The sequence below is a fragment of the Mus pahari genome, unplaced genomic scaffold (assembly GCF_900095145.1).
Source record: "Mus pahari unplaced genomic scaffold, PAHARI_EIJ_v1.1 scaffold_7401_1, whole genome shotgun sequence".
In the NCBI taxonomy this organism is placed as follows: domain Eukaryota; kingdom Metazoa; phylum Chordata; class Mammalia; order Rodentia; family Muridae; genus Mus; species Mus pahari.
Window position 1 is genome coordinate 22,103 of NW_018393143.1, and position 24,216 is coordinate 46,318.

Genomic DNA, 24,216 nt, shown 5'->3' on the forward strand with positions numbered 1-24,216 from the left:
AGAATAGATGTGCATTTGATTCTCTGTCAGACACTGAGCACTTATGCTAAAATAACTAATAGTTGGAAGTTTTCCTGAGAAGCATTTTATTTAATTCTTAAGTTTTTTTTTTTTAATATGTGAGCTATGTTTAGCATTATTTGCTTTTGCTATAAAACATAATTAACTTAATGTGCTTCTAGTGAGAAAATAATGTATTTCAGGAAAGTTTCTTTGGTGGCAAGGATAAAATAATTGAAAAAACGAATTTCAGGAAACTAAGCTTAGAAATTAAAATTTATTTTTAAGTTTCCCTAAGCTAGACTTTTTTTTTATAAATAATATATGACCTAAAAAAAAAATATGTGGGCCATGACCAAAAACCTAAAGAAACCTTTTTTGAGGTATAATTTATACCTGAAATATGCCTGTTTTAGATATATTTTAATAAACTTTGATAAAAATCCTTGCTGTATATGTCCAGACATTTCCCTCTTCATCTACAAAGGAGGCACGAGACACATGTGCCCTGTTTTCTGCCAGCATACATAGCACAATAGTGTTGAGACATCACAGGGTCATTTGTGATTTTTTTTGGAGAATCACTGGGGTTTGCTAGCTTCCAACATAACTAAGAAAACTGAGCCTTAGGGTCCAAAGAGACCCTACCTCAAAGAAACCAGTAAAGATGGATAAAATAGGACACCTGAAGCCCTCTTCTGGATTCTGTACTGACACTCATAGACACACGCCCGCGCACACACACATCTTTTAAAAAATTAACTATAAATCCCTACATGGATGGTGAAGGGGCCCATGAAAGTTACTCCTATCTGAGGAGCCATTGGTAACTCACAGCTGTGGGAGGGAAGAGTCCATTTACTTCAGGAAGACAGCCCCTGAGAAGCTGCTCGTGCTCCCATACACTATCCTACATCCAAGAAATTACAGGTGGCAATAAATGAACTATGTGAGTTTTTTAATAAACATACCTAGGAAGAGAGAGGCTCTAGGATCAGAAATGGAATAGAGGAGGAGCTGAGATATATGAGATAGTATACATATATGCATATATATATATTTCTAAAACAATACAAAGTACATCTAAAATAGGAAAAATTATTTTCTGTAAATAATCAATCAAGCTGATGAGACCATTCAGCAATTAGGAGAGAACAGCAAAGGACCCAAGTTCAATTCTCAATAACCCATTAGGTGGCAAACAATCTCCCATAAATTCTAGCTCCAAGAGGACTCGAGGACATTTCTGGCCTCTGCAGGTACCTGTGCATATAATCACAACAGACTCATACACATTTACATAAATTACATAAAATAATAAAATTAAAATTTTAAAACAAAGAGTATTTAATCACATGGATAGTTCTAATTCTGGACTCAACATCTATACTATGGAGCTGTGGTCTACCCTAATTCCAACCTATTCGGACAACTGTGGCTGTGTAGTACACCTTGGGGGAAGTTTCTCCAGCTATGCTTTTGTTTTTCAAAATATTTTAGGATCTTTGAATACCTGGATATTTTGGAACCACTGACTTTCCAAAGAAAGTTTATCTTTTATTTGTTAATTTCTATAAAAATTCTTCTGGAATTTTCCTTGGTGTTATGCATGATCCACACACTAGCCCAGTCAGAAGGCAGTTTAGCAATATCAGATCTTCCCACCTATGTATGCAGTACCTATGTATTCCTTTCAGTAAGCAACATTTAACTCAATAGGCTTTAGTGAAATTGCATAAAATTATCCAAAAGTACTTCTAGGTCTTGGATATGATTGAAATTTAGTTTATATTTTGATTTTTAATGAATCCTTAAAAGTATTATACTATAAAACTAATTTAGGCAATAACTTTAGTTCCTGAAACCTTGTTAAGATGACATAGTCACTGAACATGAAACATGTAAAGAGATGAAACATGAAAATACATGTATAAAGGAACAAAGATGACTGAGGCCACAAACAGAGAGGGAAGGCCAGCAGTGAAAGCATGAAGAGAAGAAACCACAATTTAAGACTTGAGGAGTATTTTTCTTAATTCAGTATGACAATACTAAATTTAAAAGAAGTAGATATGAAAAGATGATATAGCATATATAAATGAACATTCATGACACTGAAATCATAGTAAATATTAATGGTAAAATTAATAAGGCAAGAAATAGACATAGACATACATGAAGAAAAATGGAGGTTGGTGTCTTCAGCCAAGTCAATGGCCTGGGAGGGACAAAGACTCAGTATTAAGAAAACAGGAGAAAAGTCTCCAGTAAACAGCCATGCTCACTTCTGATGCCACTACAAATAGAAAAGGGAGAAAATTATACCCAAAGAGAATAAAGCAGACAATAAAGATATGAGTCAAACTAAATGAACCAGAAAGAAGCAAAGACAAAATAAAAGGCACCAAAGGTTAATACTTGGAAATCATTAACAAAATCAGGAGAATTAGATGGTAAGATGCAGAGAAACAGGCCAGGCAATCATGGATCACACCTTTAATCCTAGCACCAGGCAGGTTGATCTTTGAGTTCAATGAGAGCCTGGTCTATAAAGGATAGCCAGGACTACATAGAGAAACCTTGTATGGAGAAAACAAACAAACAAAAGAAAAAGATGGTGAGAAACAAATGACTAGAATCTAAATGTAAAAGCAGCTCCAATGCCAATAGAAAATGCTCAGGAAAAAAAGGAACATTCTGTGACACAAATTGAAACCAAGATGCTTCAGCTGTGACCCTAGATGCATAAGCAGAAAGGATAGATAGCTACAATGAATAAGCACTTTGAATGTCAAGACCCTTCAGGCTGGCACCTTCTATAAGGGCAGAGCACCAGACTGTCTGCTCCTCTGAAGACACCACAATCTCAAGGACTCCAGGAGGTCTGCTGCATGTAGGGCAACTAGACAACTGACTTCACTGTCCAAAGGCCTCCCAAGAGAACTGCTGCAACCAGGGCAGCAAATCAGGAGCTTGTCTGCCCCTTTGTAGACAACACAGTCTGAAGGTCTCACAGGATGTCTGCTACAGCCAGGGCCACAAGCCTGCCAGGAGACTGGCAGCAACTCAAGAGCACAAGAGGCAGGCATTGAACAGGGACACCCAGGCAAGCTAACACCAGGGATAACCAGATGGTGAGAGGCAAGCACAAGATCATAAGCAAGAGAAGTCAATATATGTTGCATCATCAGAACCTGGTTCTCCCACAACAACAAGCCCTGAATACAGGCAACATACCTGAAAATCAGGAAGCTGACATAAAATACTATCTCATGAAAATAGTAGAGTCCTTTAAAGAGGATATAAATAAGCCACTGAAAGAAATAAGGAAAACACAGATAAATAGGTAGAAGCCCTTAAAAAGAAAACAAATAAGCCCTGCAAAGAAATACAGAAAAACACAATTAATTAGGTGAAGGAATTGAACAAAAAGGTCCAAGACCTAAAAATGGAAGTAGAATCAATAAAGAAAATAAAAATGGAGGCACCCCTTGTAATGGAAAACCTAGGAAAGAGGTCAGGAATTACGGATGTAAGCATTACCATAGAATACAAGGGATAGAGGAGAGAATCTCAGGTGTAGAAGAGATTGATACTGTCAAGGAAATTTCAAAACATCAAAAAATCCTAACGCAAAATGTCCAGAAAATCCAGACACAATGAAAAGACCAAATCTAAGAATAATAGGAATCAAGGAAAGCAAAGATTCCCAGCTTAAAGAACCCAAAAACATCTCCAATAAATCATAGAAGAAAACTTCTCCAACCTAAAGAAAGAGATGTTCATAAACACACAACAAGCTTATAGAACACCAAGCAGATTGGAACAGAAAAAATATCATCTCTTCACATAATAATCAAAATATTAAATGCATACAACAAAGAAAGAATATTAAAAAGCTGTAAGGAGAAAAGGTAAAGTAAAATATAAAGGCAGAGCTATCAGAATTATACCAGACTTCTCAACAGAGACACTAATATCCAGAAGAGCCTGACCACAGGTAGAGCAGACCATAATAGAACACGAATGCCAGCCCAGGCTACTATAACTATACCAAAGAAAAAGTGAGGTATTAATCATCTCACAACAAAGCCAAAAGGAGAGAATTATATGCACGTAATGTTACCTACAACAACAAACATAACAGGAACTAACAATCATCTGTCTTTAATATCTCTCAATGTCAATGGACCCAATTCCCCTATAAAAAGACATAAGCTAACAGACTTGACACAAAATCAGGATCCAGCATTTTGCTGCATACAATAAATACACCTCAATAACAAAAACATGTACTACCATAGAGTGAAAGGCTGGAAAAATGCTTTCAAGCAAATGGTCCCAAGAAACAAGGTGGAGTTGCAATCCTAATATCCAATAAAAAAGTCTTTCAACCAAAAGTTAGTGAGCAAGATGGGGAAGGATACTTTATATTCATCAAAGAAAAAAATCCACCAAGAGAAAGTTTCAATTCTGAACATCTATACCCCAAATTCAAAAGCACCCACATTCATAAATAAAAACTTTACTAAAGCTGAAAACATACATTGCAACCCACACAATAGTACTGGGAGACTTCAACACCCCACTCTCACTAATAGACAGGTCATTGAAACAGAAACTAAACAGAGAGACAGTAAAACTAATAAGAGCTTATGAACTGAATAGCTTTAATACACATCTACAGAACATATCACCCTAAAACAAAAATATATATATATATATACCTTCTACTCGGCATCTCATTGTATCTTCTCCAAAATTGACCCTATACTCAGTCACAAAACAATTCTCAACCAATACAAGAGGATTAAAATAATCCAAAGCATCCTATAAGATCACCACAGATTAAGGTTGGTCTTCAATAAAAACAACAAAAATCCCACATACTCATGGAAACTGAAGAACTATCTACTCAATGATAACTAGGTCAGGGAAGAAATAAATTAATGACTTCCTGGAATTCAATGAAAATGAAGACCCAGAATAGCCAAACTTATGCGACACAATGAAAGCAGTGCTAAAACAAAAGGTGCCCTGGTAAAGAAATTGGAGAGATCCTACACTATTAACTGAACAAAAATGAGAATAGATCCATATTTGTCACCTTTCACAAAGCTCAAGTCCAGGTAGACAAAGGACCTAGACATAAAACCGATACACTGAATCAAATAGAAGAGAGAGTGGAAAGAGACTCAAACTCATTGGAAAATTTTCCAATCAGAACTCCAATGGCTCAGGCTCTAAGATCCAGTATTGATAAAAGGGACCTCATGAAACTGGAAAGCTTCTGTAATGCAAAGGACATAGTAAATAGGACAAACAAACAAGCTACAGATTGGGAAAATATCTTCACTAACCCTACATTAAATAGAGGAATAGAGGGCTAATATCCAAAATATATAAAGAACTCAAGAAGCTAACTACCAAAAAAAACCCAATTGAAAAATGGGTTAGAGAACTAAACAGAGAATTCACAATAGATGATTCTCGAAGGACTGAGAAGTACTTTAAAGAAATGTTCAAAGTCCTTAGTGATCAGGGAAATGCAAATTAAAATGACCCTGAGAATCCACTTTATACCAATCAGAATGGCTAGGATCAAAAACTCATGTGACAGCAGATGCTGGCAAGGATGTGAAGAAAGAGGAACACTCCTCCAATGCTGGTAGGATTGCACACTGGTACAACCACTCTGGAAAAAAATCTGGAGGTTTCTCAGAGGTTGGAAATATATATACCTAAAAATGAAGCTATAACACTCTTGGACATATACCAAAAAGGTTCCCAACAGTGCACATCCCTCTATGTTCATACCGGCCTTATTTGTGATAGCCAGAAGCTGGAAACAACCCAGATGTCCCACAATGGATGAATGGATACAGAAAATGTAGTTCTTTTACACAATGGAATACTACACTGCTGTTAAGAAATAGTATAACCAGAAGCTGGAAAGAACTCAGATGTCCCTAAGCAGAGGAATGGATACAGAAAATGCTGTACAATGACACAATGGAGTACTACTTAGCTATTAAAAACAACAAATTTATGAAATTCTTGGGCAAATGGATGTATCTGGAGGATATCATCCTTAGTGAGGTAACCCAATCACAAAAGAAGTCACTAGATATGCACTCACTGATAAGTGGATATTGGTCCAGAAACTTAGAATACAAGTTGCAAAACACAAGAAAACCAAGAAGAAGGAAGACCAACATGTGGATACTTCATTCCTCCTTAGAATAGGGAACAAATAGGGAGTTACAGAGACAAAGTTTGGAGCTAAGACGAAAGGATTGACTATCCAGAGACTACCCCACCCAGGGATCCATCCCATCATCAGCCACCAAATGCAGACACTATTGCATATGCCAGCAAGATTTTGCTGAAGGGACCCTGATATAGCTGTCTCTTGTGAGTCTATGCCAGTGCCTGGCAAATACAGAAGTGGATGCTCACAGTGAGCTATAGGATGGAACACAGGGCCACCATTGGAGGAACGAGAGAAAGTACCCAAGGAACTGAAGCGGGCTGCAACCCTATAGGTGGAACAACAATATGAACTAACCAGTACCCCCAGAGCTTGTGTCTCTAGCTGCATATGTAGCAGAAAATGGCCTAGTCAGTCATTGTTGGGAAGAGAGGCCCCTTGGTCTTGCAAACATTATATGCCCAAGTACAGGGGAATGCCAAGGCCAAGAAGTGGGAGTGGGTGAGTTGGGGAGCATGGCAGGGGGAGGACATAGGGAACTTTCAGGATAGCATTTGAAATGTAAATAAAGAAAATATCTAATAAAAAATGAAAAAGGATATCATGAATTTTGCTGTTAAATAGATGAAACTAGAAATTATCATCCTGACTGAGGTAACTCAGACCCACTAACAAGTGGATATTATCCCATAAAAAGTACAGAATACCCAGGACACAACTTACAGGACTCAAAAAGGTTAACAGGCCAAAGGACCAAGTGAGGATGCCTCAATCCCACTCAGCAGGGAGAAGAAAGCCATCACAGAGGGCAGAGGGAGGGGGGACCTTGTTGTGAGAGGAGACAAGGAGGGGAAGGGGGAACATGATTAGCTGTTTGGGGGGTGGCATAAGAGTGAAGCCCTGAGGGTCAGCAGAAAGAATGGAAACAGGCAATCTCAGGAGGTAGAAGGTGGGGGGGGGGGACCCTCTAGAATCTACCGGAGACCTGGGAGGTGAGAGACCCTCAGGACTCAAAGGGATGGACCTTGGATGAAGTGCTCTACAATGGGGAGGTAGAACTTGTAGACTCCACTTCCAGTGGAGTGACAGGACATCAAGTGTAGGGATGGGGTTGCCATCCCATAGTCAAAGCTCTTATCCAGTTTTGTTTCTGTCTGAAGGAACTTCGGGGACAAAAATGGAGAAGAGCATAAGATAAAAAAGGTCCAGTGACAGACCCAAATTGGAATCTAGCTCACAGGGAAGCCCTGGGCTCTGACACTATTACTGATGCTGTGGTGTGCTTGAAGACAAAAGCCTAGTATGGCTGTCCTCTGAGAGGCCCAACAAGCAGCTTAAAGAGTCAGATGCAGATACTAGCACCCAACCAATGAATGGAAGCAGAGGACCTGTGGTTGAACTGGGGAAAAGCTCAAAGAAGCTGAGGTGTAGCCCCATGGAAAGAAGAGCAGTCTCAACTCACCTGGACCCTCTCAGACACTGAACCACCAACTAGGCAGCATACACCAGCTAACATGAGCCCCCTGACACATACAGGAGAGGACTTCTTGGTCTGATCTCAGTAAAAGAAGACGCACCTAAATCTCAAGAGAATTGAAGCCTCAGGGAATGGGGAGGCCTGGGGGCAAGGTGGGAACATCATCTTGGAGATGGAGGCACAGAGGAGGTATGGGATGGTGAGCAGTCAGGGGCAGACCAGAAGAGGGATGAAGTCTGGACTGTAAAAAAGGGATTAAAATAGAATAAATATTTTTTTAAAAAATGGGAAAACAAAACAAAATTTAAAAAACATCCATTATGTGATCCAAAAAAAGAAGAATATATGAAGAAGTAGGCATGATGACACATGACTTTAATTCCAGAACTCAAGAGGCAGAGGCCTGAAAATATCTGTGATTTCAAGTTCAGCCATGAACTTAAGTTTCAGAAAAAACAGGAATATATGTGTGTATATACATATATGTGTCTGTTATATATACTAACATAAATATGCACCATACATATATATATACAAGTACATATATATGTATACATGATGTTTTATGTATGTATATATGCATATATGTATATGTTTGATGAACTCTCAAAACTGAGGAAATACAAAATGGGATTCCTTAGCTTATTAAGAAGGGAAAAAAGATTATCAGGCATTTTAGCTCAGCATTGCTTCCTATTACATAATCACAAGACAAAGCCACAGTCACAGTAAGCTGTGGGTCTCTGAGTTGCAGAATAGGCAAGGCTATGCTGTTGTGTTGTGTTGTTTTGTTTAATTATCACCAAACATCCGTCACTACCTCTACATGGAATGAAGAGTTGCTAACTTTTCAGACAGGCTTTGGACAGGCAGTCTCCTCATAACATTGTCCCTTGCACAATATTCAATAAGCATTCTTGTCAAACGCTGAGGACATACAGAGAAGACAGGAACACCCAACAGGAAGCCACTTCCAAGAATTCCTGGTTGGTCAGCTCTCTGGGAGCTAGCACAATTTTTTTATTGTCTATTTTAAGAATTTACATTTCAAATGTTATCCGCTTTCCCAGTGTCCTCTCCTGAGCCCCCCACCCCAATCCCTTCCGCCAGCTTCTATGAGGGTGCTTCTCCTCCCACCGATCCACTCCCACCTCACCACCCTGGCATTCCAGTACACTGGGGAATCGAGCCATCATAGGACCAAAGGCCTCTCCTCTTACTGATGCCAGACAATGCCATTCTCTGCTACATATGCAGCTAGAGCCATAGGTCCCTCCATGTGTACTCTTTGGTTGCTGCTTTAGTCCTAGGAGCTCTTAGGGGTGGGGGTAGGGGTTCTGGTTCGTTGATACTGTTGTTCTTCCTATGGGGTTGCTAACCCCTTCAGTGCCTTCAGTCCTTTCTCTTACTCCTCCATTGTGGTCCCCATGCTCAGTCCAATGGTTGGCTGTGAGCATCTGCTTCTGTATTTATCAGGCTCTGGCAGACCTCTCAGGAGACAGCTATAACAAGATCCTGTCAGCAAGCATTTCTTGGCATCTGCAGTAGTGTCTGGGTTTGGTATCTGTATATGGGATGGATCTCCAGATGGGGCAGTCTCTGGATGGCCTTTCCTTCAGTCTCTGCTCCAAACTGTGTCCCCGTATTTCCTTTAGACAGGAACCATTCTGGGTTAAAAGTTTGGAGATGAGTGGGTGGCCCCAACTGGGGGCCTTGCCTAACCTCTGGATATGATCTCTACAGGTTTTGTGCCCCCTTTGTTGGACATTTCAGCTAAACTTATCCCTCTTGGGTCCTGGGAGCCTCTTCCTTTCTTGACATTTGGTGGCTCCCCCCTCTTCCCCATCCTCCATTGCTACATACATACATCCAAATTCCTTACCCTCTGTATATCATCCCCTTCTCCTCCCATACCTGATCCTGCCCCCCTCCTCTCTTCCTCCCAATTCTGTCCCACCTTCTACTTTCCATGATTATTTTGTTCCCCCTTCTAAGGACTGAAGCATTCACATTTTGGTGTTGAGCTTCATATGGTCAGTAAATTGCATCTTGGGTATTCAGAGCATGTGGGCTAATATCCACTTATCAGTGAGTAGATACCATGTATGTTCTTTTGTGACTGGATAAGCTCACTCAGGATGATATTTTCTAGTTCCATCCATTAGCTTAAGAATTTCATGAAATCATTTTTTTAACAGCTGAGTATTTCTCCCTCGTGTAAATGTACCACATTTTCTATATCCATTCTTCTGTTGAAGGACAACTGGGTTCTTTCTAGCTTCTGGCTATTATACATAAGGATGCTATAAACATAGTGGAGCATGTGTCCTTGTTATATGTTGGAGCATCTTCTGGGTATATGCCCAGGAGAGATATAGCTAGGTCTTCAAGTAGTAGTACTATGTTACATTTTCTGAGGAACCATCAAACTGATTTCCAGAGTGGTTCTACATGCTTGCAACCCCACCAACAATGGAGGCGTGTTTCTCTTTCTCCACATCCTCTTCAGCATCTGCTATCACCTAAGTTTTTTATCTTACCTATTCTGACTAGTGTGAGGGTTGTTTTGATTTGTATCTCCCTGATAACTAAGAATGTTGAACATTCCCTTAGGTGCTTCTCAGCCATTTGATATTCCACAGTTAAGAATTCTTTGTTTAGCTCTGTTCCCCTCTCTTTTTAATACTATTATTTGGTTCTCTTATTTCTAACTTCTTGAGTTCTTTGTGTACACTAAATATTAGCCCTCTATCAGATGTAGACTTGGGAAAGACCTTTTCCTAATTAGTTGCTTGCCATTTTTTCCTATTGGCAGTGTCCTTTGCCTTGCAGAAGCTTTGCAATTTTATGAGGTCCCTTTTGTCGATTGTTGATCTTAGAGCATAAGCCATTGGTTTTGCAGTATATAAGCAAACTCGAAGATAATGGCAATGTTTATCTCACTACATGCTGAGAAAGAATTTGACTAAATTCAATACTTGTTCATGGTAAAAGACTTGGAAAGATCAGGAATTCAAGACCCATAACTAAACATAGTAAAAGCAATATACAGCAAACCAGTAGTCAACATCAAATTAAATGGAGAGAAACTTAAAGCAATCCCACTAAATTCAGGGACTAGACAAGGCTGCACTCTCTCTTCCTACTTATTCAATATAATACTCAAAGTCCTAGACAGAGCAATTAGGCAACAAAAGGAGGTCAAAGGGATGCAAATAGGAGAGGAGGAAGTCAAAATACCACTATTTGCAGGTGTTATGATCATATACTTAAGTGACCCCCCCAAAAAACTCCACCAGAAAATTCCTAAGCCTGATAAACAACTTCAGCAAAGTTGCTGGATATAAAATTAACTCAAACAAATCAGTGACCTTCCTTTGCTCAAAGGACAAACAGGCTAAGAAAGAAATTAGGAAAGTAACACCCTTCACAATAGTCACCAACAATATAAAATACCTTGGTGTGACTCTAACTAAGCAAGTGAAAGATCTGTCTGACAAGAGCTTCACATCTCCGAAGAAAGAAATCCAAGATCTCAGAAGATAGAAAGATCTCGCATGTTCATGAATTGGCAGGATTAATATAGTAAAAATGGCCATCTTGCTGAAAGCAGTCTACAGATTCAATGCAATCCCCATCCAAATTCCAAACCAATTCTTCATAGAGTTGGAAAGAGAAATTTGCAAATTCATCTGGAATAATAAAAAACCTAGGATAGCAAAAACTATTATCAACAATAAAAGAATTTCTAAAGGAATCACCATCCCTTACTTGAAGCTGTACTACAGAGCAATTATGATTAAAACAAAACAAAACAACAAAAAAACTTCATGGTACTGGTACAGTGACAGGCAGGTAGATCAATGGAATAGAATTGAAGACCCAGAAATGAACCCACACTCCTATGGTGACTTAATCTTGGACAAAGGAACTAAACACCTTCCATTGGAAAAAATACAGCATTTTCAACAAATGGTGCTGGTCCAACTAGTGGTTAGTATTTAGAAGAATGCAAATTGATCCACTCTTGTCTCCTTGCATAAAGCTCAAGTCCAAATGGATCAAGGACCTCCACATGAAAGCAGATACACTGAATCTAATAAAGTGGGGAAGAGCCTTGAACACATTGTCATAGGGGAAAGTTTTCTGAACAAAGAAACCATTCAACACAGCACTCATGCCCAAACAGTTCACCAACCACCACTGTGTATAAACCCCAGGCTTACATGCACCAGCCAGCACTGTGTGTAAACCCCAGGCTTACATNTAAACCCCAGGCTTACATGCACCAGCCAGCACTGTGTGTAAACCCCAGGCTTACATTCACCAGCCAGCACTGTGTGTAAACCCCAGACTTACATTCACCAACCAGCACTGTGTGTAAACCCCGGGCTTACATCCTCGGGAGGGAGTGCTCTCTACCTCCCAGCTCACTGCACCAGCTTCTCCCCTGCAGTGGCTCTTCTCATGGCACACTAACTTCCTAGGTCCCCACACACCAGGTCTCTCACTTACAGGGAAACTCTTGTCTCCAAGCCTATGTCCTGTTCCTGCTCACTGTGGCAGGCATACTTCCTGGTCACTGCCTTGCTCATACCAATCAGTGTTCAGCAAATTTCACTGGGAATGAACAGAGACTGAACAATAGGAGTAGCCTAAGGACAGGTGCTAATTTTTCAAGTGCCTCAAATAACCTGAACTCATTAATCTTTAAGACATTTATATTGATGTCAAATGTCAAGAGGTCTTCTCCAGACATGGGCCAGATCCTGAACTGGTGTCTGAAGGGAATGGACATCCACTGCAGAGTTCCAGGTCCTCTGAGCATCCCAGAACAACTAAAATGACTAGTGTTTGACCTGAGGCCATAGAAACTAAGAAACTGGTTTGCTCCTTACGCCGACTGAAGACTGGGTCACAGACATCAAAGATTATCAAATTGTGTACTCTGTATGCTTTACTATATAATAACATACACTGAGTAGGAAAGGTGACAAATGGAGGACAGGGTAGAGGGATAAAGAAAGGACAGAGAAGAGCCTAGAAAGCAACCCCAGTGCCAGGAGCAAGGCTTGCAGTTCTATCTTCACGACTCCATTCACACTTTCTTTTCTTTTTTATTAGATATTTTCTTTATTTATATTTCAAATATTATCCCCTTTCCTAGTTACTCCCCTGAAGCCCCTCTCTCCCATCCCTCCTCCCTCATTCTTAACACCTCTCTGAACATTTTCCTCATGCTAACAAGTGAGCACCTCACCCCTTCTCATCCCAAGGACTTACTGAGAGATCAGTGAGCCTAAACACAGCAAGGCTAACTGAGCACTAACACTGTGATGGTTGGAATCATGTGTGTCCTGTTCTGAGTCCACATTGTGTAAGTTGGGTTTTTTCAGCCTGTGCTTTGCCATAAGAGGTCCCATCATCTCTCTAGCACCACCCACCCAGCAAAGAACGATAAAAGCCTGATTCCTCAAAATAAGAAAGGATATCACCCTATAAGGATATGGGTGTCAGTTGAGAGCAGAGGGACATAGTGCATATTAAAATCATATCTATGAAAATGGACTGTGGTACTTTAGATATGAATGACACAAAGGGACTCATATATTTGAATGCTACTCACCAGGGAGGGTAAGTACTTTAAAAAAGATTAGGAAGTGAGGCCTTGTTAGAGTAGGTATGGCCTTGTTGGAGGAAGCTTGTCACTGGGTAAGGGATTTAAGGGTACAAAATCCTATGCCAGCCCCATTCTCTTTCTCACCCTCTGCTTGCTGCCTGGGGATAAGGATGTAGCTCTCAGATACTGCTCAGGTGCCATGTGTGCACCATGATGATAATGAACTATAAGACTCTGAAACTGTATGCAAGCCCCAGTGAAATGCTTCATTTTGTAAGAGCTGCTGTGGTCAAGGTGTGTTTTCTCAGCAATAGAACAGTGACTAAGACAGACGTTGACACCAGGAAACGGTATTGCTGTGACAAGCCTGACCATGCTGCTTGTTGGCTCAATGTGAACTCTGCGACTTTGGACTAGAAACGTGATTGAACTCTTTAAGAGTGTTCCTAGTAGGAACATGGAAGACAGCTGTGCTGAGAGTGATATAAACTATGAAGGCCCAGCCCCATTTCAAAAGGAAAGAATATTTCTGGGTGGCCTGAAGACGGTTCTTTTTTTTTTTTATTTTCTTTATTTACATTTCAAATGCTATCCTGAAAGTTTCCCATACCCCTCCCCCCACCTCTGTTCCCCTACCCACCCACTCCCACTACTTGGCCCAGGCCTTGCCTTGTGCTAGGTCATATAGAGTTTGGAAGATCAAGGAGCCTCTATTCCCACTGATGGCCGATTAGGCCATCTTCTGCTACATATGCAGCTAGAGACACAAACTCAGGGGGTACTGGTTAGTTCATATTGTTGTTCCACCTACAGGGTTGCAGCCCCCTTCAACTCCTTGGGAACTTTCTCTAGCTCCTCCATTGGGGACCCTGTGNTNNATCCAATAGCTGGCTGTGAGCATCCACTTCGGTGTTTGCCAGGCACTGGCATAGCCTCACAAGAGGCCGCAATATCAGGGTCCCTTCAGCAGTATCTTGCTGGCATGAGCATTAGTATCTAGGTTTGATGGCTGATGATGGGATGGACTCCCGAATGGGGTACTCTCTGGATAGTCCATCCTTTCATCTTAGCTCTAAATTTTGTCTCTGTACCTATAACCTTTCATGAGAGTTATGTTCCTTATTCTAAGGAGGAATGAAGTATCCACAAATGGTCATCCTTCTTGATTTTCTTCTGTTTTCCATAATGTGTCTTGGATATTCCAAGTCTGAAGACTGTTCTTGAGATACTTTTTAAAAACTGTGGCAGCTTTCTGAGGGTTTTGTATTAATGGTGTGAAATAGGAAATTTAAAAAAAAACAGCCTAGTATTGACTGTGTCACTTGGTTATTAGTGGTAACCCTATGCTGAAAAACCATGAAAAGGCACAAACTGGACAAAGAGAAATACAAAATACCCTATGTGAGGAGAAAAGGAAAACCTGAAGATGTAATGGAGCTAAGTCCAGTGCTCAAGGAGATAAAAAGTTCAAAGAAAGGCCTGATGCACCACAAGCAGGGATAAGTCCTCACCCCACCTGAAGGGTCCTCCTGTGTCCCTCTCCCTTTGTGCTTACTCTGGGTATAGCTCCCATTGAGCTGAAGACACCAGCTTTTTCAGAAGGCTTCCTGTGACTGCACTCTCACACAGGTGGGAATTAAAAAGGGAGGAAGCTTGAAGATGATCAGATGTGCCTGGTGCCTAGAACCTTAAGGGAAGCAGATGGCGTTGTAAATGGCTGCCCAGATGAGGACACTCACGCAATGGCATCTCCATCACCACTCTGCTGCACCTGCTCCAAGTTGAGCCACACTCCTCCACCTCACCATCCAAGCCCAATGTCCCCCATGGTTGCAGACAGGGAGGGATACATCAAGAAACACAGATCCTCTGATGCCGAAAGTTTCCTAATTACCAAGTTCCAAGAGGGAACCCAGGGTGGCTGCTCCAGAGCCCCAAGCTGGTACTGAGAATCCATTCTCTTCTCTGCCTGTGGAATTCAGACCATTATCTTGGGGCACACACACACTCAGGACATGCACCTGCCTCTCCCTCATTAGTCTCACCCCACAGCATCCTGAGCAATTTCTACCTAGAGACTCAGCTCCCTGTAAGGTCCAAGCAGTTGGTTACACACTACAACTCCAGTTGTGTGACTGAATTCTGCCCTCTCCATCCCCACCCCCATCGTCCTGTCCCAAGACCTAGGATTTGTCCTCTGGCTGATAGGGTCTGTAGGCTTGCAGGGACACCATACCTTGTGGGTAGGAAAGTGAGTGCACAAGGATCATGGTGCCAGCAGGTGTCCTATTCTGGCTAGTGCTTCCAAGCCTGTTCCAGACCTCTTCAAACTTCTGGCTTTTTGGCAGTATTCTTCTAATTCACTTGTAGTAGATGAGAACACAGAGTCACCCAGAAGTGACAGAGTCAATCAGAATGGAGTTTGGTGTCTTCACAACTTGATTAATACTTTAATTCATACTTCTTACTCCTTTGTCATGTAATTTCTGTAAACATTGATTCTCCTACTTCTATTAGGCTTGGGCTTCAGGGCAACAGTATTGCATTGCATAGAAATATACTGTGGGGCGGAAACATGGAGCCCAAAGCCCATAGCATATCTCACAATCGACCTTAAAAACTTCATAGGCTTTCAGTACCTGGTTGAAAACTAGGCAGTCTCCTCTCCATGGAACTGGAAAACAGCCAAGCAAATTTCAAGGTTCCATTCTCCCTCCTCCCATCACTTGGCCCATTAGGAGGAAGACACCACAGTTTCTATGCAGAAAGACTCAAAAAGCTGTAAAGATACCTAACCATCCCTACCTACAATATAGAGTCAATAGAGCTCTATAAAAAAAATCCTAGCAAGTTGTTTTTGTAAATATCAAAAATATATTTGTCTTAGTCAGGGTTTCTATTCCTGCACAAACATCATGACCAAGAAGCAGTTGGGGAGGAAAGGATTTATTCGGCTGTCATTTCCACATTGCTGTTCATCACTGAAAGAAGTCAGGACTGGAACTCAAGCAGTTCAGGGAGCAGGAGCTGATGCAGAAGCCATGGAGGGATGTTCTTTACTGGCTTGCTTCCCCTGGCTTGCTCAGCCTGCTCTCTTATAGAATCCAAGACTACCAGCCCAGAGATGGCCCCGCCCACAAAGGGCCTCTCCCCCTTGATCACTAATTAAGAAAATGCCCCACAGATGGATCTCATGGAGGCACTTCCCCAACTAAAGCTCCTTTCTCTGTGATAACTTCAGCTGTGTCAAGTTGACACAAAACTAGTCAGTATAATATTGGACATTTATATAAGTCCATTTATAACATTTATATTATAAGTGGACATTTGTTTCTGTTCTGGTTTTCATAACATACCCACAGCCAGAGTTGATCCAGGCACTTTGCAGGTAGAAGGAATAAAGTCAAGACTTCAAGCTCCTTCTTCACTACCTAGTACATTCTACATCAGCCTGAGATAAGACACTGCATCTGAACAAAAGACTGATTTTAAATTTTATGTGGGGAAAGCAAAGTCCCCTGGACAGCCAACACAAAGCCTGGGGACTCACACTACCTGAGGAGGTATGGTATTTGAAAGGCTACACAAACAAGTCAGTGGGGCAGAAAAAGAGAGCCCAGAAATAGACATAAATTAGTCAGTCCACTAAGCTTCAGCAAAGATTTGAGGCCAATAAAATGGATAAATGACAGTACTGGATCCCTTGAACATTTACATGCAAAACAAAAAGGGCAATATATTCTGCCTTCATGAATGTTAGTTCTGTGCTGCTTAAGTCACATTGTTAAATGCAAACCACTTACAATAGGGTTGCTTAGGAGGAAATGGAAACTGTGACCTTTTAGATATGATGTCAAGAACAAACACATGAAAGACATGACTAAAGCTAGCCTTCCATAAAATTAATAGTTTTGTGATATAACAAATGCAAAGGAAAAAAAAACAGGAAATGGACTGATTGCAAAAGACATTATATAATAAAGGACTATCATCCAAAGTACATAAAGAATTCATAAATTCCAGCCACATAAAACCTGTTGTCCTGAATGTGGAGGTTAAACTTAACTGTCAACATGCTAAGACCTAGCATCAAATAAGACACATCTCTGGGAAGGCATCTCCAAGATGTATTAAATGGGTAGACAACAGCTTCCTGAAGTGGCCCAGATATACAGGGTCCAGAGAAGAGCCTTGCAATATGCTTCTCTCACTTAGATTCTTGAGGTAAAAGTGCCTCACAGGGGAACCACTGCCACCACTGCTTCTTGTCAACACCCTCGTCTGAGAACCATTTCAGTGGCTGCACTGTGAACATGGCATAAACTGCCCCACTTACCCACCTCTCAACAGTATACATGCACAAACACACAGATCCAAAGACCCTCAAGGTTCCTGCTGGCCCAGATAGCCAGGTCCTGGAGACTGAGTCACTGGCCCATCCCAGCAACAATGAACCCAGAAGCATATGGTAAGCAGTAAATGGAGGGTACCCAGAGCCAACCCCTCATCATCCCGCAGTTCACCTCTGAGATCCATGGCAAGGCCCAGGATGGTCCCCCTTCTGCACAGCAAGTTGGTCAGCACAGCCAAGACCTCAGGCACACTGCAGGACTCACCCACAGGAGAGACAATACTCAGCTCTGAACACCTGTGGGCGGGGAAGAACTCTGGCAGACTTCTGATTTGCCCAGGTGTGTCTTCAGGAATTTGGTATCCCCAAGGGCACAGGCATAACTCATATCACATGGACTGTGGATGTTCCCCATGCTGTTATGTTCTAACCTGTCTTTGCTGTGGTCGCCAAATCAGGTTCCTTCCTAAGCTATCAACCCTCCGAAGCTCTTCTCACTTGACTGTATTGTTTTAGGGATTTTCTCTCTCTTCTCCTTTCTCTCTCCCTCTTTCCTCATCTTTCTCCCTTTCTCTTCCTCCCATCTCCCATCTCTCCTTCCTCTCCCTCTCATCTCTCTCCATTCTCTCTCACCCCGTTTCTTCATCTCTGTCATTCCTTATGGTGTCATGTTTCCCAGGCTGGCATGAACATGCTCTCTAGTACAGTCCTGGTCCTTGTCTGCTGCTACTTCCCAAAGGCTGCAATCTCAGGAATGCAGAACCATCCAAGTTTATCCAGAACTGAAGTTGGAACCCATGAGACCAGTCCTCCTCTCCTGACTCCATCATGGCACCATTTCCCCACACTGAGAACCTTGAATACACATCCATTAAACAACACACAGGTTAGTGACACTTCCACACCTTGTAATTCACTCATCAGTGGGTTTTGACCTGTTTGTTGAGATTCCTTTAGCAACCCTCTCTCTAAAATATTTACACTATAGTTCATATTGGTAGCAAATTATTTGTAAAGTAGCAACAAAATAATTTTATATTTGGGGTTGCCACAAAAATGAGGAACAGGGTTTAAAGATCAAATCTTTAGCAAGAGTGAGAGTACTCCATTAGATAGAAAACTTCTAGTCCTACTGCTATGATCTGAGGTCATTCAAACACTCAGAAGTCTGATCTTTAATAACGTTTAGCAAAGAAAAGGCTTTTATTTATGTACTGGTGCCAGCTCTCTATATGGGTCTCTGGGTTCATGGACATAGCCTACAGCCTCCTAAGTATGGTGTTTATAAAGGCAAAGAACACAAATTTGCATTCTCTTCTTATGCAAGCAGAATGTCATGTCCTGCAAAACGATATTTTGATTACAGGAGAAGAAAACAGAAGTTGACTTTAAAATCTACTACCCTGTATGAACCACAGTTTTGCTAAAAATGTACAACACTAAGCAATTACAAGATTCAATCCTCAAGAGATCATAACATTTGGAATCAAATTTTGCTTTAAAGATCTCTTGTGCATAGAAATTTTAGCCTTTTAAACATTAGTCTTTACATTCCTTCCTTGAGTAGTGCCTTGAGTCTACTCCTTGACCCTGTGCTGGGTACCTGTTCATATTAGAACTTAGTGACCACCAGTGCAATAGCTCCTCAGAGGGAGTTTCTGTGTCTAGTTAAGGCATTGATGGTGCAGGAGCCAATTATCAGGCACAAGAGATGGGCCCTACAATGTCTGACAGCAGAATTACTAGACAGGTAGTATCTGAGAATGAGAACAGGAACTTTTTTCCCCCTATCGGGCCTTTTCCCTTTCTGAATGGGAGGGTTTTTTTTTCTGGACCACAACCAAGTTATATCTAATGATTTCTAAAATGTTTGCATTGAAACAACTTTTCCCTAAAAACATAAAGTAACCTCCTTGGGGTTTTTAGGGCAGGTCCAGCACTCTCCCAAGCCGTAAATCCACCTCAGCTAACAAAGCCACCTGTTCTAGCTTGGCAATAGATTTTTTCTAATATAGATAGATCCTGTTTTATTTGGCATCTGGGATTTTTTTTAGTTAATGTCAGACATTACTGTACCAGTGGGGTCTAGAATGGTTCCTCCTATGCAGGGTGTGAAGAGGAGAATTTCCTGTAATTCCCTTAAAATGAACAATAGTAGGTCCTGTGTCAGTACTTGCACATATTTTCTCCCAAGTGGATCATCATAAGCATGTACTAGGGTAACCTGAATCTCAAGATACAGCATGTCAGTGACTGATGCATCTACCAAATAGGCAAACAATGATATAACCCACCAGCACATAAAAGCCAACAGTTCCAATTAGGAAGTAGAAGAAAGCCTACCTCCACAGAAGTGGTTGAGAGCTGTGACATATTTACGGCAGATTTACATTTGCTCTTAAAGGGAGATCTAGATGTATATCCCATGAAAGAGCAGAGAGAAATATAGTCCAACAAAACATCATTTGTCTCCAACCCACCTTCCTTTAGTGGATTTCACAGACTTTGGTGTTGGTCCATTTTTCTGTAGCCAGGTTATGATCTGCAGCGCTGTGCCTGAATTGGGAATGATATCTCCAGGAGCAGACACCAACTCCCATGACAACAGTTGGAGTGGATTCTTGCTGGGAATGAAATGCTCTGGGAGCCAGAACTTCCAATGCCCATATAACCTAAGACTCAGGTTCCACAGTAAGAACCCTAGTTCAATAGCCAGGACACCTTGGCTGGTGCCATAAAGCTCTGCACCTTCCAGTCTCAGTCCAGGAGCAACCTCATGACGCACCTATCAATACCATCCCTTCTAAGCAGTTGCTGCCCAAGTACCCTCAGACCCTAGAGTAACACTTAACACTCACAGCCAACTACACCCTACAACTCCAATTCTCAGGATGCACCTGCACAGCTCTGAGGTGCCCCACAATTGGAGACCTCAGCTTTGTTCTATGGTGCCTCTGAACAGATGGTGACACCAAATCCTGAGGAGAGGAGAGATGGGTGACCAAGGAACCCAGTCAAGTATGTGCCCCATTCCAGTTGGTGCTTCTAGGTCTGTTAGAGATTCTTCACACCTCTGTTTCCTGGTGGTCTTTTCCTCTCTTAGCTAGTGAGAACACAGAATCACCTGGAAGCAACAGAGTTGATCAGGACAGAATATGGTGCCCCCATACATTGACTAATGTTTGATTTCTTGTTTCTTATTTCCCATTCATCTGATCTCTGTCAGGAAGCTGCATTCATCCTCCAACTCCTGTTTAGCATAGGATTCATGGCTTTGGATTTGCAGTACATGCAAGTGCACTGTGGGTCAGAAACCTGAAGGCTTACAGCCATAGTATATCTATCAACTGTCACTTCTCTCCCAGCTACTCCTCAAGCTGCTACTAACTGGTTGAAAGCTGGCCTGCTTTCCAGGGAACTGGAAACCAACCAAAGAAATCTCAAGGCTTCAGTCTCCCTTCTCCCATCCCTTGACCTATTAGAAGAGAGAGAGAGAGAGAGAGAGAGAGAGAGAGAGAGAGAGAGAGAGAGAGAGAGAGAGATATCATACTTTATAAACAGGAAGACTCAAAGCTGTGAAGATGCCTGCTCATCCCAGCATTTGATATACAATCAGTAGACCACCATCAAGGTCCTATAAAATTCTTTTATGAATACAAAAAGGCTAATTTAAAGCTGGGAATTTGTCTTGGTTGGTAGAGTAGCTTTCCTAGCATGCTCGAAGTCAGAGTCTGATCTCAGCACCTTGTGGGTAGAGGCAGGAGAATCAAGATTTCAAGATCATCCTTAGCTACCTACTGAGTCCATGATTAACTCAAGATAAGTCACTCAGTCTGCACAAAAAAAATGATTTTAAATTTTCTGTAGGTAACCAAAATCCTCCATGATAGACAGCACAATGATAACAGACAATGCACAAGGATTCATACTACTTGAGGCAGCATGGTATTTGAAAGACTAGAAAAATAGTCAGTGGAGCCAAATAGGGAGCCCAGAAATAGACCCACAGATATCATCAGTCCACTCCTTTAGCAAAGAAATGAGACCATTACAGTGGAGAAATGATAGTATCAGATCCATTTAACATCCACATGCAAAACAAACAAACAAGATACTGCCCAGCTTTCATAGAAGTTAGCTCACTGCAGCTCACACACTTACAAGCAAATCAGTTACTAGAGGATTGCTCAGGAGGAAATGGAGACCATGAGAATTTTTATGATAACTTTTAAAATGCAACACCAACAGCAAATACATGAAAGAAAAGATTAAACATTAACTTTCCTTAAAATTATAATTTCTGCTCTAACAAAGGGACACATAAAAGACAAACCATGAACTAAATGCAAAAGACATTACCTGATGAAGGATTTTCATCCAAAGTACATAATGAACTCACAAAACCCAACCATTTAAAAACAGTCAACCCTACTGTGGTAGTTAAACTTAATTGACACCTTGGCAAGATCTAGAATCAAGTAAGACACATATCTGGGTATGGCATTTCCAGGAAGTATTTACTGAGTGGACAACTCCTTTGGAAAGTGCCCCAGATAGAGAAGGTTCCAGAGACGAGACTTGATGCCTATTTGCATTCCTTAGTTTCTTGCAGTTAAGGGTGTATCTCATGGCTACCACAGCCACTACTCCACTTGTTGTCAACAACCTGATATGAGAAAAAATTACATTTCTGTGACAGCACTGTAAGTATGTCAAAACCTGCAAGAAACCTACTCAGACCTTCCACAAAACAATACTGTGCTTTTCAGGATCTTTTATTGACTTTCTTGGTTGCCTTACAAAAGTAGTAAAAAGACGGGTGTTAACTAAACCAACAAAACCAGGTTGTGTACTTTATGAGCAAACACAGAGATCAGCTAGAACAGTGTGCTTTTGATATGGAAATCCAAGATACCAATGGAAGGACTGCAGAGATACCTCAGCGGCTCTCTGATATGCTCATGGTAATTTTGACAGGCCAAATTCTGCACTTCTTGACTAATCAGTGGAGAACATGTTTGATAAAGATTGACACCTCTTTGGATCTATGCTTTTGGCAATAAAAATAGCTGCAATTATAAACAATTCAGGAAGCATACAAAGTGAGCAATGAAATATTTCACCGCTCCCAGCAGCAACCTCAGGGAGTTCAGGATGAAACTTGCCACCAACTGGGAATAAAATTCTTACAAGTGCACTGGGCATAAAAAGAGTGCATACAGGAATTGGGGGGGGGGGCCTATTCCCCAGGCACATTGGGATTAATTTTTGGGCAAGGTAGTATAGATTTAAAGAGAATGATAATTGATGATTGTACTGGGGAAATTAAGGTACTAATGTCTTCAAATGGGATGGTATCTATTGATACCATCCGATTCCTCAACAACTGCTAGTATCTTACATTGTTGTGAGCCAAAGAAGTTTAGAATGAGGATTCTAAGTACAGAAAATTCTTGTATTTCGTGGTCATAGCACATTGCCAGAGATCAACCCTCTTTAACACTTTACTTAAGTGATGAAACCTTGTCTGGTCTTACCAGTACTGGTACTGACATTATTATTATTGTTATTATTATTATTATTATTATTATTAATTGCTTCTACTTTTGGCCACAAAAATAGTATCCTCAGTCACCATCCTCCGATAATTGACTGATCCCCCAATTTGTGTTGAACAGTGACCAACAAAAGAAGAAAAGGTAACATCTTTTTGTATTGCTATTGCAAAAATTGGATGTAGGTTACAGAGGATGTTCCAACAGTTCTTGGGATGCTCTTATTTTAACCATAACAAGAGGATCAGTAAAATGGCAGTTGCTGCAAGTCCTGCATGCAGCCTATGGGGCCTTTGCAACCAGGTCTTCCTCATCCACAGCCATTCCTACAGATTAGTCTCTTATCATAAGAGATTTGAACAGCTGTTTTTAAATATTCCTTTAACCTTCTGTGATAAAGACCTCCAACTCTTACACGCTGGTGGCCTGTTCAAAGAGAGCTGGCGCAGGGGTGGTGATTAGGGGGATGCAGGCCGCCTTATGCCATCGTGCTCTCAGATCCTGCGGACTCCTTCTTTGGGGCGTGACGGTGCCCACGACAAAGGCTCCAACCGTGCTGCTGTGTCGGATGAGCTGCGCCAGTGGTACCAGCGCTCCACAGCCTCGCACAAGGAGCACAGCCGCCTGTCGCACACCAGCTCCACCTCCTCGGACAGCAGCTCTCAGTACAGCACCTCTTCCTAGAGCACCTTCGTGGCGCACAGCAGGGTCACCAGGATGCCCCAGATGTGCAAGGCCACGTCAGCTGCCTTACCTCAAAGCCAGAGAAGCTCAACACAGTCCAGTGAAATTGGAGCCACCCCACCAAGCAGCCCCCACCACATCCTGACCTGGCAGACTGGGAGCTACAGTGACAGCTGCTTCCTGGATTCCTCCCTCTATCCAGAGCTAGCTAATGTCCAATGGTACGGGCAGGAAAAAGCCAAGCCCAGGACCCTCGTGTGAGCTGGCCAGGCCAGATGTGACTACCACCACACCATTCCAAGTCACCTCACTGCCTCT

At 41.6% G+C, this 24,216-nt stretch overlaps 1 protein-coding gene across 1 annotated transcript in view; it reads right to left on the reverse strand.

Annotated features, from left to right (window-relative positions):
- The window catches only part of LOC110315370 (histo-blood group ABO system transferase 1), a 34,737-nt gene extending 11,440 nt beyond the window's left edge, over positions 1-23,297 (reverse strand). Inside the window, exon 1 of the mRNA XM_021189447.1 lies at positions 23,264-23,297. Within this exon, the coding sequence (XP_021045106.1) occupies positions 23,264-23,297 (34 nt within the window). The remainder of the gene's footprint in view (positions 1-23,263) is intronic.
- Between the last annotated feature and the right edge of the window lie 919 nt (positions 23,298-24,216).